This window comes from Scyliorhinus canicula, chromosome 17 (genome assembly GCF_902713615.1).
Source record: "Scyliorhinus canicula chromosome 17, sScyCan1.1, whole genome shotgun sequence".
Lineage (NCBI taxonomy): Eukaryota > Metazoa > Chordata > Chondrichthyes > Carcharhiniformes > Scyliorhinidae > Scyliorhinus > Scyliorhinus canicula.
Window position 1 is genome coordinate 112,313,169 of NC_052162.1, and position 16,098 is coordinate 112,329,266.

The 16,098-nt window shown below is 49.4% G+C and overlaps 1 protein-coding gene across 1 annotated transcript in view; it reads left to right on the forward strand.

The window, feature by feature from the left end:
- The window catches only part of LOC119952153 (zinc finger protein 239-like), a 59,909-nt gene that overhangs the window by 10,688 nt on the left and 33,123 nt on the right, over nt 1–16,098 (forward strand). The window contains exon 3 of the mRNA XM_038775745.1: nt 2,596–2,609. Coding sequence (XP_038631673.1) covers nt 2,596–2,609 — 14 coding nt within the window. The remainder of the gene's footprint in view (nt 1–2,595; nt 2,610–16,098) is intronic.

The window sequence follows — 16,098 nt, forward strand, 5'->3', positions numbered from 1 at the left end:
CCGGTTGGCGGGGCCCCCCGGCGAATCTCCCGTCCGCGATGGGCCGAAGTCCCGCTGCTGTAATGCCGGTCCCGCCGGCGTGAATCAAACCACCTACCTTACCGGTGCTGACGCTCCCGCGCATGCGCGGCCATCCGTCGGCCGGCGACGTCCCTTCGGCCCCGGTTGGCGTGGCACCAAAGGCCTTCCACGCCAGCCGGTGGGACGGCAACCACTCCGGCGCGGGCCTAGCCCCTCAAGGTAAGGGCTTGGCCCCTAAAGGTGCAGATTCTCCGCACCTTTGGGGCGGCCTGATGCCGGAGTGGTTCACGCCGCTCCATCCCGCTGTGACCCCGCGCCCCGCCGGGTAGGGGAGAATCCCAACCCCTGGTGTTTTCCTGTGTTTAAATATGTTACAGTGGTGAGCACTGCTGCCTAGGGTGCTGAGGACCTGGGTTCGATCCTGGCCCCGGGTCACTGTCCGTGTGGAGTTTGCACATTCTACCTGTGTCTGCATGGGTTTCACTCCACAACCCAAAGCTGTGCGGGTTAGGTGGATTGGCCACATTAAATTGCTCCTTGGAGAAAAAATTATTGGGTGCTCTATTTTGGGCAGCACGGTAGCATTGTGGATAGCACAATTGCTTCACAGCTCCAGGGTCCCAGGTTCAATTCCGGCTTGGGTCACTGTCTGTGTGGAGTCTGCTCATCCTCCCCGTGTGTGCGTGGGTTTCCTCCGGGTGCTCCGGTTTCCTCCCACAGTCGAAAGATGTGCAGGTTAGGTGGATTGGAGATGATAAATTGCCCTTAGTGTTGGGTGGGGTTACTGGGTTATGGGGATAGGGTGGAGGTGTTGACCTTGGATAGGGTGCTCTTTCCAAGAGCCGGTGCAGACTTGATGGGCCGAATGGCCTCCTTCTGCACTGTAATTTCTATGATAACCTGCAATAGACATAATAATCCCTCCATTGTCCCCTTCACATTCACCAGTCTATCTTACTATCAGCACACTGCTGAATTCCATGTCCAGGAATCACAGCCCACTGAAGATGGAAAACATTACTGCTTGCTGTGCTTTCTGAAACTTTTCTTCTTCCGATAATTATCGTCCAAAGTTCCTTCTGTGAGAGGAGAGTCCTCGTTGCTGTTCAGATGTGAGGTTTCAAGTTCAGTTTTGAAATCAGTCTGTTCAGAGTTCACCTTCTGAACTTTATTTTCTTCCATGTTTATAGATCCCCCCCATGAAGCTTTGGAGTTTCATTTTTCAGTTCATTTCCCAGACGCAAACATTTTGGATTCTCTTTTGGAGACAGCAAGTTCAAAATGGCTTCTTTCTGTGTCAGTAACTCGCTCCGTCATTGGTCAAAATCCTCATTAGTCTGATGCTCTTTGAGCCTCGGAGCTCAGCAACACAATTGGTCTCTGTCAGTATTGATGCTCCACATGAGCCTCCACCCACCCCTCTTCATCTCCCCCCATTAGCATCTCCTTCTATTCCTTTCTCCCTCATGTCTGTATCTAGCTTCCCCTTCAATGTATTCATGCTGTTCACCTCAACCACTCGCTGTGGGAGTGAGTTCCACATTCTCACCAATCGCTGGGTAAGTCATCAAATCCCGATGAGATTATTGAACCCCTTCATAACCTTAACGACTTCCACCAAGTCACCCTTCGATCCTGGCTCTGGGTCACTGTCCGTGTGGAGTCTGCACATTCTCCCCGTGTCTGCGTGGGTTTCACCCCTACAACCCAAAGATGTGCAGGTTAGGTGGATTGGCCACGCTAAATTGCCCCTAAAATTGGAAAAAATTAATTGGGTACTCTAAATTCATTTTTAAAAAGTCATCCTTCAGTCTTCTCTTTTCTAGAGAAAAGCAGCCCCAGCCTTTCCTGAGGGTGAAATGCTCTCAGTTCTGGTATTATTCTTGTGAATCTTTGTTGCACCTTCTCCAGTGCCTCTATTTCCTGTTTCTGAATGGAGATGACAAATGTTGACAGTGCTCCCAGTGTAGTCTGACCCTGGCTCTAAACAAGTTGGCATAACCTCCCTGCTTTTCAATTCTATCACTCTGGAATGGAACCCTATATATGGGCCCCACACTTTAGGAAAGATGTGAAGTTCTCAGAGAGGGTGCAGAGGAGATTTACGAGAATGGCACCAGGGATGAGGGTCTTCAGTGAGTTGGAGAGACTGGAGCAGCTGAAATTCTTCTCTTTAGATCACTGAGTAATTAGGGCAGAGAAGGAGGCCATTCAGCCCATTGATTCCAGGCTGTGATTTAGATATAGCTCGAGTCCATAAGACATAGGAGCAGATGTAGGCCATTTGGCCCATTGAGTCTGCTCTGCCATTCAATGAGATTGTGACTGATCTGATGTAACCTCAACTCCACTTTCCCGCCTTATCCCCATAACCCTCGATTCCCTTCCCGATTAATAATCTGTCTATCTCAGCCTTGACCATACTTAGCGAACCAGCCTCTACAGCTCTCTGTGGTAAAGAATTCCACAGATTCTCTACCCTCTGAAAGAAGAAATTCCTCCTCACCCCTGTCTTAAATGGGCAACTTCTTACTCTGAGATTATGTCCTCTGGTCCTTGACTCTCCCACACGAGGAAACATCTTCTCCGTATCTGCCCTGTCAAAGAATCCTGTATGTCGAAATAAGGTCACCTCTCATTCTAAAGATCAGGCCCAACCTCCTTCACCTCTCCTCATCAGAAAATCCCACCATTCCCGGGATCAATCTAGTGAACCTTCCCTGGGCTGCCTCCGATGCCAGTTTACCTTTGGGGACCAAAACTGGTCATAAAACTTTACAAAACCTGAAATCTGTGTCCCCCCCTCATCATTGTACCATCAGCTAATGGGAACAGCTTTTCTTTACCCGTCATATCTAAACCTGTTGCAATCACATCCACCTCTATCAAACCTCCCCTCAACCTCCTTTGCTCCAACGTGAATGACCCCAGCTTCTCCAGCCGAACCTCGTGGTTATAATCCCTCATCCCTGGAAGCATTCTGGTAAATCTCCTCTCCACCCTCTCGAGGAGCCTCACATCCTCCCTAAAGTGTGGTGACTCAGACCTAGACTCAATACTCCAGTTGCGGCCTAACCACAGCTTGAGAGAAGTTCCGCATAACTTCCCTGCTTTTGTTCTTAATCCCTCTATTCCTGAAGCCCAAGATCCCATTTTTGCTTGAACATAGAAAGCAATTGAATAATATTCTCAAAATGCCTAAAGGAGACGGACGCTCTTTCAGGCTGGGAATACAGTCGTGAGATGGGGCAGTTCAGCAGAAAGAAACCCTCTGTATCTCCCACTTCACCTACTGTCAGAGTGAACACGGTTCAGTCTGTAACTGCAGCAATCCCTGTGGAACTTGCTGGTGTTTCCCCAGGTTGTGTAACAAGGAATTTCTTCCCAAACTCAGAACAGGTGAACAGCCTCTCCCAGTGTGAACTCGCTGGTGTGTCCGCAGGGTGGATGACTGACTAAATCCCTTCCCCCACACAGAGCAGGTGAACGGCCTCTCCCTGGTGCGATGCGTTGATGAATTGCCAACAGCGATGGGCCTTTGAATCCCTTCCCACAGTCCTCACATTTCCACAGTTTCTCCATAGTGCAAGTGTCCTCGTATCTCTCCAGCTTCGATGATCTATTGAAGCCCCATCCACACACACAATACGTGTACGGTCTCTCCCCGCTGTGAATGGTGCGATGTTTTCAGGCTGTGTAACTGGTTGGCTCTCTTCCCACAGTCAGTACTCTGGGACACTCTCACTCGGGTGTGTGTGTGTCTCGGGGCTTTTCCAGTCACACCGTAGTTTCTGAAGCAGACAGATCGGGCAAACATTTCTTGCTGATGATATTCAGGTCCCAATGAATCAAGAGATTCTGTCAGATCTTCCCATGACGTCGGCTTTGAGATTTCTGTCTTTGAAAACTCCCCTTCTAATATCCTGCAAATGGAGTTCACAAAATTCATCACTGTCAGTACAGGATAGACATTCAGACGGACAATTCTACTTTCTTGCCTCGCTTATTCCCCAGAAGTAAATCTCCATCCCACACACTCTTCCTCCATTCTCACTCTGCTGTATCTAATATACAGCCTCCCAGTTCTCCAGAAGTTGCTGGTTCATTCAATGCCCACCCTTTCCCGATAATCATATATAGTATTTGAATAAAATTAGCTGGCGATTTAGCAGCTTTTATCAATACCCAAAAGATTGGTGATCAATAGCTCCCTGTTGCATTCACCATAGTAAGCTTTCACCCAATCAATTCTGACTATCCCACCAATCGGGGCCTATTTACTGAAGGATTATACATTATTCCCTTTGAAATTTGATGTTCTTGCATCTGTCCCCATGAGTGTAGATGCAAAGGTCTTTTTTAGCAACACTCAAATTCTGTAGTACTGAGTGACGAATAACATTTTTATTCTCCTCATTTTCAACATGTTCATCAAATAAACAATAAAAGAAAAAGCAAACAATAACAATCCCCCACACGCAAACCCCCCCCCCCCCCCCACCCGCTCAATGTACAGACCTAAACTCGATGGGCCGAATGGCCTACTTCTGCACTGTATGTTCTAAAACATCCACCCGTACATTCCAGGTTAAAAAAAAGCAGTTAATCAGTAAGCAGTGTATACAAAAACAACAATAACCGCCCCCCCCAGCCATGTTCAATGGCAATCAATTCCCGAACGTGCATAATATACAGTCCCCATGAATTGTAGAGCCGTTCCTTCATCCCCCTCAGCTCAAACTTCACCTTCTCGAGAGTCAGAAATTCAATTAGGCCCCCCCCCGCCAAGCTGTATCTCAGGATGGGCAGCACGTTAGCATAGTGGTTAGCACAATTGATTCACAGCTCCAGGGTCCCAGGTTCGATTCCCTGCTGGGTCACTGTCTGTGCAGAGTCTGCACATTCTCCCCATGTGTGCGTGGGTTTCCTCTCGGTGCTCCGGTTTCCTCCCACAGTCCAAAGACGAGCAGGTTAGGTGGATTGGCCATGCTAAATTGCCCTCAGTGTCCCAAATTGCCCTTCGTGTTGGGTGGGGTTACTGGGTTATGGGGATAGGGTGGAGGTGTTGACCTTGGGTAGGGTGCTCTTTCCAAGAGCCGGTGCAGACTCGATGGGCCGAATGGCCTCCTTCTGCACTCTAAATTCTATGATGATGGAGAAGCTTTTTTTTAATTATAAATTTAGAGTACCCAATTAATTTTTTCCAATTAAGGGGCAATTTAGCATGGCCAATCCACCTACCCTGCACATCTTTGGGTTGTGGGGGCGAAACCCACGCAAACACGGGGAGAATGTGCAAACTCCCCACAGACAGTGACCCAGGGCCGGGATCGAACCTGGGACCTCGGCGCCCTGAGGCAACAGGGCTAACCCACTGCGCCACTGTGCTGCCCGATGATGGAGAAGCTGACCTCCACCCCAACAGGACCCGCCTCTGGGCAATCAGCGAGAGGAGGGCTAAAACATCTGACCCCGCACCCATCTGCCGCCCGAGCCAGTCCGACACCCTGAAAATGGCTGCCAGGGGCACTGGTTCCAGGTTCACGTGTAGTACCCCTGAGATGAAACTGAAAACCTTCCTCCAATACCTCTCCAGCTTCAGACAGGACCAAAACATTTGTACATGGTTTGCAGGGCACCTCCCACATCGTTCACATACGCCCTCCACTCCCTCAAACAGTTGGCTCATCCTCGCCCTCGTGAGGTGTGCCCTAAACATGACTTTCAGCTGTATCAGCCCCAACATCGCCCCTGAGGCGTTCACCCTCCGGAGCACCTCGCACCACAAACTGTCCTCCATAGCCTCCCCTAACTCCTCCTCCCACTTGGCTTTGATCCCCTCCATGGACACCACCCCCTTTTCTCCACTCCCCCTGCCATCAATACCGCTTCCCACAATGAGAGGGTCGGCACTATTGGGAAGCTCTGAACCACCTTCCTAGCATAGTCAGGGAGCTGCAGATACCTAAACACTTCCCCTTGGCCCAGTCCGTATTTCTCTTCCAACCTCGCACAATGTCTCCCCCCCCCCCCCCTCCCCCCCTGTTATCCCCTGATTCCCCTCTTCTCCCATCTCTGAAACCTTCCGTCCAGCTTCCCCGGTTCAAACTTACGGTTCCCCCAAATCGGCATCTCCCCTGACCCAACACCCCTTCCTCTGCCTGCCGCCCTCTTTGCAGGATCACCTTCCTAACCCCGGCTACCCCCCCCCCCCCCCCCCCCCCCCCCCCAAATAAATGAGGTGATCAGCTTGTCAACTTCCTTAAAAAAAGCTTTTGGGGAAAAAAGACTGGTAGACACTGGAATAAAAACAGAAATCGTGGAAACACGTTCTTTTTAATCGCCTGCACCCGACCTGCCAGTGACAGAGGGAGGTTGACCAACCTTGCCAAATCCGCTTTCACCCTCCCCACCAAGCTGATAAAATTGTACCTATGGAGCCCCCCACCCCCTCCTGCACTCCCAAATGCAGTGGGTTGCCGCTCTGCGAAACGGCAGCCCTCCCACTCTCAGGCGGGACACCACAAAACATTCACCCTTTTCCAAGTTCAATTTATATCCTGAAAATGCCCCAAATCTTCAGAGAAGTTCCGCTATGTCAGTGTTCTTCTAAGTCGGGGGCGCGACCCGAGGGTTGGTCACGGGTGGGTGTCGGGAGGGTTGCGGAGCCGTTGTCTGCGGCGCTCCCGATCGCGCAAATCCCCGCGCAGCAGCCGGCTTATAACGCGGCTGCAAGCGGCCGCGAGCATGTTTTCAAAAAAAATTTGGCCGTATTGCGCACAAGCGCACGATGATCGGTACACACGCTCATTCCGCAAACATTTTTTAAAATTTGGCCGCATTGCGCATGCGCGTCAATAATCGGGCACGCATGCGCAATGCGGCCGCTGTTTTTTTAAATGGTTGCAGCTTTTTGTTTCACAAGTTCTGTAGTGGTTTTTATTCATTTATTTTATTCATTTGATTTTTTTTCATTTATTTTATTCATTTTATTTGTTTTATAAGTTTGGCGGGGGGGGGGGGTTTATTCATTTTTTTCATTTATTTTACTCATTTTATTTATTTTTGACAAGTTCGGGGGGTGGTTTATTTGATAAAATTTTACAGGAATAAAAATGCAGAACTTTGGACAGATGGAGACTCCATACTTTCCGACACAGGAAGGCTTCACCTTCATCCAACAGGTTCCATTGGAGGAGCGTGTACGAGGGCCAAAGGGACCCAAACCCATTTCCTCCATTTTTGTCAGCAGCAAACAAGATAAGAGAAAATGGTGGTTCGCGCAGGATGGCCAGTGTGGGTCGCGCAGGATGGCCAGTGTGGGTCGCGCAGGTCGGCCAGCGTGGGTCGCGCAGGTCGGCCAGCGTGGGTCGCGCAGGTCGGCCAGCGTGGGTCGCGCAGGTCGGCCAGCGTGGGTCGCGCAGGTCGGCCGGCGTGAGTCGCGAAGGTTGGCCGGTTGGTAAAAATGGGTCCCCGGAAATAAAGTTTGAAGAACACTGCTCTATGTTCCCCATCGGTGCATTGGGCTCTGATATATATATAACAATAAATTGTCCGCATACAGAGATGCCTATTGTTCCACCCCCTACCCCCACCCCCACCCCCTGTATTATTCTCTTCGCTCCTTACAGAGGGAGAATTCAGAATGTCTAAATTACCGAACAGCACGCCTTTCAGGACTTGTGGGAGGAAACCGGAGCACCCGGAGGAAACCCACGCAGACACGGGCAGACTCCGCACAGACAGTGACTCAAGCTGGGAATCGCACCTGGGACCCTGGAGCTGTGAAGCAACACTGAAAGCCACTGTGCTACTGTGTCGCCATGCCCCCACCGACCTCTCCAGTGCGGCCCTAACTTCCTCCTCCAGCCTTGGATACTCCAATCCGACCAGGAACTCCCACATCTCCTATCGTCCCCCAGTGGCTCCGTCCTGTACAAACTTTCATAAAACTCCTCAAACAACTTATTAATCTGGTCTGGGACCACCACCGATTTCCCCATCCTATCCTGCACCTGGACTATATCCCTCGCCGCCGCCTTCCTCCGAAGTTGGCCTCACAGCATGCGGCCCACCTTCTCCCCACACTCATAAATCACTCCCTTTGCCCACCTCAGTTGGCTCCACCTTCCCCCTGGACACCCATCAAAGCTCCCTCCTTCTGTCCAACAGTGCCGGATCTACATCCCCCGTGTACCTCCTGTCCACCTCAAACATTTCCTCTCTAAGCCTTTGACGCTCTTCCCTCCTCTTTATCCACCTTGGCCTTAAACGATATCACCTCCCCCTCTTCCTACCGATTTCAGGGCCTCCTGTACCACCGCCTGCAATACTTCCCCAGTACAGTTAAAGCCCACGTTCTCCTCAATCACCTCCCCTTCCATCAGGCAGAAAGTACAGAAGTCTGAAGACTCACACATCCAGACATGGGAACGGCTTCTTCCCCACAGCGACAAGACTCCTCAACGACTCCCCCTCAGACTGATCTATTCCCTGTAAGAACACTATTCACGACGCCCTATGCTGCTCTTGCTCATGTATTTGCTTTGTTTGGCCCCTTGTTCCGCACTGTAACCAATCACTGTTTTGTCGATGTACCATTTGTCAGTGTTCTCTGTTGATTATTCTTTTGTCTACTATGGGGGGCAGCAGGGTAGCATGGTGGTTAGCATAAATGCTTCACAGCTCCAGGGTCCCAGGTTCGATTCCCGGCTGGGTCACTGTCTGTGTGGAGTCTGCACGTCCTCCCCCTGTTTGCGTGGGTTTCCTCCGGGTGCTCCGGTTTCCTCCCACAGTCCAAAAAGATGTGCGGGTTAGGTGGATTGGCCATGCTAAATTGCCCGTAGTGTCCTAATCAAAGTAAGGTTAAGGGGGGGGGGGGGGGGTTGTTGGGTTACGGGTATAGGGTGGATACGTGGGTTTGAGTGGGGTGATCATGGCTCGGCACAACATTGAGGGCCGAAGGGCCTGTTCTGTGCTGTACTGTTCTATGTTCTATGTTCTATGTATGTACTGTGTACGTTCCTCAGCTGCAGAAAAATACTTTTCACTGTACTTCGGTACATTTATGAGAATAAATCAAATCAAATCAAATCAAACCGATTTTCTCACAAAAACCTCGGTCCCCCAGCAACCCCACGTCCTGTTTCCACCCCGGTCTCTGCGCTACCACCTTCTCCTGGCCCATGTCCACCCAATACGGCGCATGATCTGAGATCGCTATTGCCAAATACTCTCATCCCCTAACCCCCGTCAGCAATGTCTTCCGTACTACAAAACAGTCTATCCTCGAATCAACCGAGGAGGAAATCAAATACCCCCGCCCCCTCGGGTGCAAGAGCCTCCACGGGTCATCCCCTCCCATTTCCCTCATAAGCCCAGCCGCCAACACTCCACCTCGGGGACTGGGCAAGCGAGCGTCGCTGTCACTGATCCATCCTTTGCTCATGCACCAAGTTCCAGTCCCCTCCCACTATTAGCTTGTGCAAATTCAGGTGCGGAATGGCCCCAAACCCCTTCCTCACAAATCTGGCATCATCCCAGTTAGGACCATGCACACTTGCCATGCCTCCAACGCCCCTGTTGCTATCAGATATCTACCAACCCTGGTCCGCCACACCTCCTCCATCTGGAACCTCACTCACGTACTCACCAGAATCGCTGCCCCCCCCACCCTGCCCTCCTGCCGAACCTCGAATGAAATACTTGGTTCACACAGCCCTTCCTGAACCCCACCTGGCCTTTCACCTTGAGATGAGTTTCCTGTCGTATGACAACATCGGCCTTTAAGCTTTTTTGGGGCTCACACATCCTCAACCTCTTCACTGCACGCCCCCCCCCCCAAAACTCCTCACATTCCACGTAACGATCCTGACCGGGGGTTGGGGGGTCCATCACCATCATAACTCTAGGCCCTGCCCACTGGTCTTGGCCCACCCAGTCCCATTGTTGCCACCAAACCCCTCCTCCCTCCCAGAATCCCCCATCCATGTCTTCTCGAAAACACCTCACCCAGTATTGGTCCCCTGCCCCCACCTTTCACACCTCTTATATAGAAGTCAATATTTTTCCCGCTTCTGGACTGTGGTAGAAAGTTCAACAACGCTTGTTAAGAAAACATAACGAGACTTTATTTACGAACAGACTGCAGTTAATGGCTGAAACTTGAGGTCAGAGTGCAGTTAATGTCACTGCGGATTCGTTTCCAAGTTCGTGCTTTCACAGAAAATTAGCTCAGTATTTATACATTATCAGGATTATGTGACTACAGCTTGGTCAGGAATTCGATCAGAAGTACAAACATAAGCAATATCATAAAACAGGCGTCACCTTGCTGACCTTTCAGGACTCTGTCCCGTCACTCAGATCATTATTTTGTCCTTTGATGGAATGTTTAGGAGTCGGAGGAGATTTGTTTCTTCCTGACCTTATCTTGTCGTATTTAGACTGCTTTGGGTTATGACGAGTTTAGTCTTATCAGAATTTACGGAGTCCAGGCATTTCGGATCAGCTTGACCTTCTCTGATCTTATTCAGGCTTTAGGTCATGCGAAGTCAGCTTTTCTTACATTGGACCCAGTAGTTGACCACTTTTCCCATCATGCCATTATTTACTTCGTACAACATCACACTTGGGCCCATCGAAACCTGTTCGACAAGTTTCCAATGACCGCAACCCCTCCCCCCACCACATTCCCGTTCACTGGCTAGCTTGAGCTTGCTAGCGCGTGTATCATCTAATTACTGAAGTAATTTTGCTAAAATTGGACAGAATCTAAGAGGAAAGAAACCAACACGTGCTCAGACTTTGACAGCAAGACTGCATTCAGACCTGTTCATTCAACGCACCCAGACAAGCCCAGACCTCATGGAGAAACCGCAGACTCTAAAACAGTTTCGACATCTGGTACAAGTGATGTAAATTGGAAAATATTTAAGCAGCAATTTCAACTATACCTCTCTCTCCGCCTCAGATTTAGATAATGCTGGTGATAACAGAAAACTCGCGTTTTTTTAACAAAGGCTGGACCGCAGGCTATTGAACGATATAACTCTTACCGCCCAGTCCATCACACAAACCTGCCTCCAGTCCATTGATTCCATCTACACCTCCCGCTGCCTGGGGAAAGCGGGCAGCATAATCAAGGATCCCTCCCACCCGGCTTACTCACTCTTCCAACTTCTTCCGTCGGGCAGGAGGTACAGAAGTCTGAGAACGCGCACGAACAGACTCAAAAACAGCTTCTTCCCCACTGTCACCAGACTCCTAAATGACCCTCTTATTTTTTTTTTCAATTTAGAGTACCCAATTATTATTTTTTCCAAATTGGGGGGCAATTTAGCGTAGCCAATCCACCTAACCTGCACATCTTTGGGTTGTGGGGGCGAAACCCACACAGACACGGGGAGAACGTGCAAACTCCACACAGACAGTGACCCAGGGCCGGGATTCGAACCCGGGTCCTCAGCGCCGTAGGCAGCAATGCTAACCACTGTGCCACCGTGATGCCCCAAATGACCCTCTTATTGACTGACCTCATTTACACTACACCATGTATGCTTCATCCAATGCCAATGCTTAGGTAGTTATATTGTATATCTTGTGTTGCCCTATTATGTATTTTCTTGTATTTTCTGAATTTTGTTTAATTCCCTTTCCTTCCCATGTACTGAGTGATCTGTTGAGCTGCTTGCAGAAAAATACCTCATTGTACCTCGGTACACGTGACAATAAACAAATCCAATCCAATCCAATCTTTCCAATTTTCCACGGAAGATGATTAAAAAGAAATCTGATACAGTCATTGAAAAATGTGATCTTCATTGCAAAGCTCAAATTAATGAAACGTTTGAACGGGTTGTCTTTAAATTGAAAGTGCAGAAAGGTGGAGAATCCATCGATTTCTCCATTACTGATTTAAGATTAAAGTCACAAACCTGTGATTTCTCGATTTTGTCAGACTCAATGATCAGGGATCAAATTGTATTTGGCACCAAAGATGAGAATGTCCGAGAACGTGGATGAAGGCAAAAAGAATTAAAATTGGAAGATGCAATTCAAATGTGTAGAGCGAATGAAATATCCAATCAGTATTCAGAAATAGATTAAGGAAAAGTGCTGAAAGGAAGTAGTTGATGCTCAAACATTGAATACATTCAAGAGGCGGCAAGATAAAGCACTTGAGGCGAATGGGATCAAGGATTAAGGGGAGAAAGCAGGATTAGGCTATTGAATTGGATGATTAGCCATGATCGTGACGAATGGCAGAGCAGGCTCGAAGGGCCGAACGACCTCCTTCTCCTATCTTCTATGTAACTGTGTTCCCTCAGCTTGACACATTGAATTGTCTGGCTAAAAGGATGCTCTCTTTCCTAATGTTCACAATTAAAGGGCTACTTTCCCCAGGAGATGGCTGACATTTAAGGGGCAGTAAATTAATATCGGGGAGAGAAATGTTCAGTGTTATATGGTACACATCAGATATATTATTTATGGATCTGTAGTGATGTACATTTATTATTATTTCTCATTTTGTAATATAGTACTGTAGCCACAGAGCAGACTCAATGGGCTGAATGGCTGAATTCTGCTCCTGGAATCATAGAATCCCGAGTGCTGAAGGAGACCAATCCCATTAAGTCTTCACCGACCCTCTGGAGTACTTCCAGAACCCCCACTGGCCCGCCCTACCCCCTGTAACACCATCTAACCCTTTGGACACTCAGAGACAATTTAGCGTGGATAATCCACTTAGCCTGTACATCTCTGGACTGTGGGATGAAACCGGAGCACCCGGAGGAAACGCAGACAGACACGGGGAGAACGTGCAAACTCCACAAGCCAGTCATCCAAGGCCAGAATTGAACGTTGGTCCCTGGTGCTGTGAGGCAGCAGTGCTAACCACTGTGCCACCATACTGCCCTACTGACATTTAAGGACAGTAAATTAATATAAGACAGAGATATATCGAAGTGTTATATGGTTCAGATTAGATATATTTATTGTCCTGTCATAAAATACATTTCTAATTGTGTAATATTGTGCTGTAGCTACGTTATATATTTCCAGTTATCTCTTCCCTCAGAGGGTTGTTAGTCTCTGGATTTCTCTTCCACAGGGACCAGTGGAGTCTGGGGGTCACTGAATATATTGATGGATGAGTTTGACGGATCTTTGATTGGCAAGGGAGTCAAGGGTCATGGGCAACAGTCAGTAAAATGGAGTGAAAGCTGAGATGAGTGCGGCACAGTGGTTAGCACTGCTGCCTCACAGCGCCAGGGACCCAGGTTCAATTCCGGCCTGAGGTGATTGTCTGTGTGGAGTTTGCACATTCTCCCCATCATAGGTGTCCTCTGGGTGCTCCAGTTTCCTCTCACAGTCCAAGATGAGGTGGATTGGCCGTGCTAAAATTGTCCCTTTGTGTCCAACGGTTAGGTGGGGTTACGGGATTGCATGAATAGGGCAGAGGATTGGGCCTAGGTAGGGTGCTCTTTCGGTGGGTCTGTGCAGACAGTGATGACTTCTCAATTCCACTTGCAACATATTAGAAGAGGGGGATTTCCAGAAGCAAACACCACAAGGGGATCTAAATATCCAAGGAGCTGGTTTAGCTCACTGGGCTAAATCGTTGGCTTTTAAAGCAGGCCAGCAGCACGGTTCGATTCCCGTACCAGCCTCCCCTGGACAGGCGCCGGAATGTGGCGACTAGGGGCTTTTCACAGTAACTTCATTGAAGCCTACTCGTGACAATAACCGATTTTCATTTCATTTCATATGTGTCCTATCGAAAGGACAGGCAGATGGGCAATGGGGGCGGGATTGCATTGTTAGGAATGAAGTTCAATCGATAGCAAGGAGCAATATAGGATCAGAAGGTACAGAATCTCTGTGGGTAGAGTTGAGGAATCACAAAGGTAAAAAGACCCTGATGGGAGTTATGTACAGACCCCCTGGCAGTCAGGATGTGGGGCAGAAAATAAATCAGGAAATAGAAAAGGCATGTAAAAAAGGTAATTTGACAATAATCATGGGGGACTTTTTAAAAATATTTTTTAAAATATTTTTTAATTCTGATCCTTTTTCACATTTTCTCCCAAATTTACACCCAACAATAAACAATAATCAGTAACAAATGTAATGTCAATCCCCGTATCAATAACAACAAACCCATCCTCCCACCAAACCCCAAACAGCAGCCCGCATGTTAACATAAATAAATGACAAAAAGGAATCAGGAATCACCCATAGTTACCATTAACACGCACAGTCCCCCTCCCCCTAACCCTCCCAACCCCTCCACTAATGTTCAATGTCATCCAATTGTCGAAAGTGCACAATGAATAATGCCCATGAATTGTAGAACCCCTCCATCCTTCCCCTCAGTTCAAATTTGACCTTTTCAAGTGTTAATAATTCCAACAGGTCCCCCCGCCACGCCAGGAAACAGGGTGGAGAGGTTGATCTCCACCCTAACAGGATCTGCCTTCGGGCGATCAACGAGATGAAGGCTACAACATCTGCCTCCGCGCCCGTTTCCAACCCCGGCTGGTCCGACACCCCAAATCTGGCCTCCCGAGGGCCCGGGTCCAGTTTCACGTGCACCACTTTAGAGATTACCCTAAAAACCTCCTTCCAGTAATCCTCCAGCTGTGGACAGGACCAAAACATATGAACGTGGTTTGCGGGGCCCCCCGCAATGTTCACACATCTTCTACCCCATCACAGAGCCAGCTCATCCTCACCCTTGTAAAGTGCCCTCTATACACCACCTTCAGCTGTATCAGCCCCAACCGCGCACACGAGGTGGAGGTGTTCACCCTCCGGAGCACCTCACACCAGAACCCCTCCTCCATACCCTCTCCCAACTCCTCCTCCCACTTTGCCCTGATCCTTTCCAGCGGTGCCTTCTCCTCTTCCAAAATAGCTCCGTACACTGCTGACACTACCCCCTTCCCCAGTCCCCCCGTCGTCAGCACCTCCTCCAGCAATGTGGAAGCCGGCTCTACTGGGAAGCTCTGTATCTCCTTTCTGGCAAAGTCTCGAACCTGCATGTATCTAAACATTTCTCCCTGCTCCAGCCCATACTTCGCTCCCAGCTCCCTCAATCCTGCAAACCGACCACCAAGAAACAAATCTTTTAGTGTCTTAATCCCCTTCTCCTCCCATTTCCGAAAATTTCCATCCCACTTCCCTGACTCAAATCTGTGGTTCCCCCGAATCGAAATTTCCCTTGACCCTGCCCCAACCCGAAGTGCTGGCGAAACTGCCTCCATATTCTCAACGTAGCTATTAGTACCAGACTCCCTGAGTATTTCCCCGGGGCCATCGGAAATGGCGTTGCTGCTAGCGCCTTCAATCCTGACCCCCTACCCAAACTCTCCTCCATTCTGACCCATTGGGAGTCAATCCCTCTGACCCAGCTCCGCACCTTCTCCACATTTGCCGCCCAGTAGTAATACATCAGGTTCGGGAGACCCAAACCCCCTGCCTGCCTTCCTCTCTGTAGCAGCACCTTTCTAACTCTGGCCACCTTCCCTCCCCATGTGAACGAGGTTATCATCCCTTCAATCTCTCTAAAAAATGCCTTTGGCAGGAAAATCAGCAGGCATTGAAAAATAAACAGGAATCATGACAACACGTTCATTTTAACCGCCTGTACCCGACCTGCCAGTGACAGAGGGAGACCATCCCACCTTGCCAGATCAGCTTTCACCCTCCCCACCAAACTAGAAATATTGTACCTACGGAGCCCCCCCAACCCCAAGCAACCGCACAACCCCAAGCAACCTGCACCCCAATGAGTCCCTGCACGACGGAATGGCAACCCCCCCCCCCCAATCCCTGCCCCCACCACCGGCCGAGACACCACAATATACTCACTCTTGTCTAGATTTAATTTGAACTCCGAGAAAGACCCAAACACCCGAAGCAGCTCCAGTATTCCCCCTACCGACACACTTGGTTCCAATATGTATAACAACAAGTCATCGGCATATAAGGACACCCTGTGCTCTATCTCCCCCCCCCCCCCCCCACCACACTATTCCTTTCCATACCCCCAAACTTCTCAATCGCGAG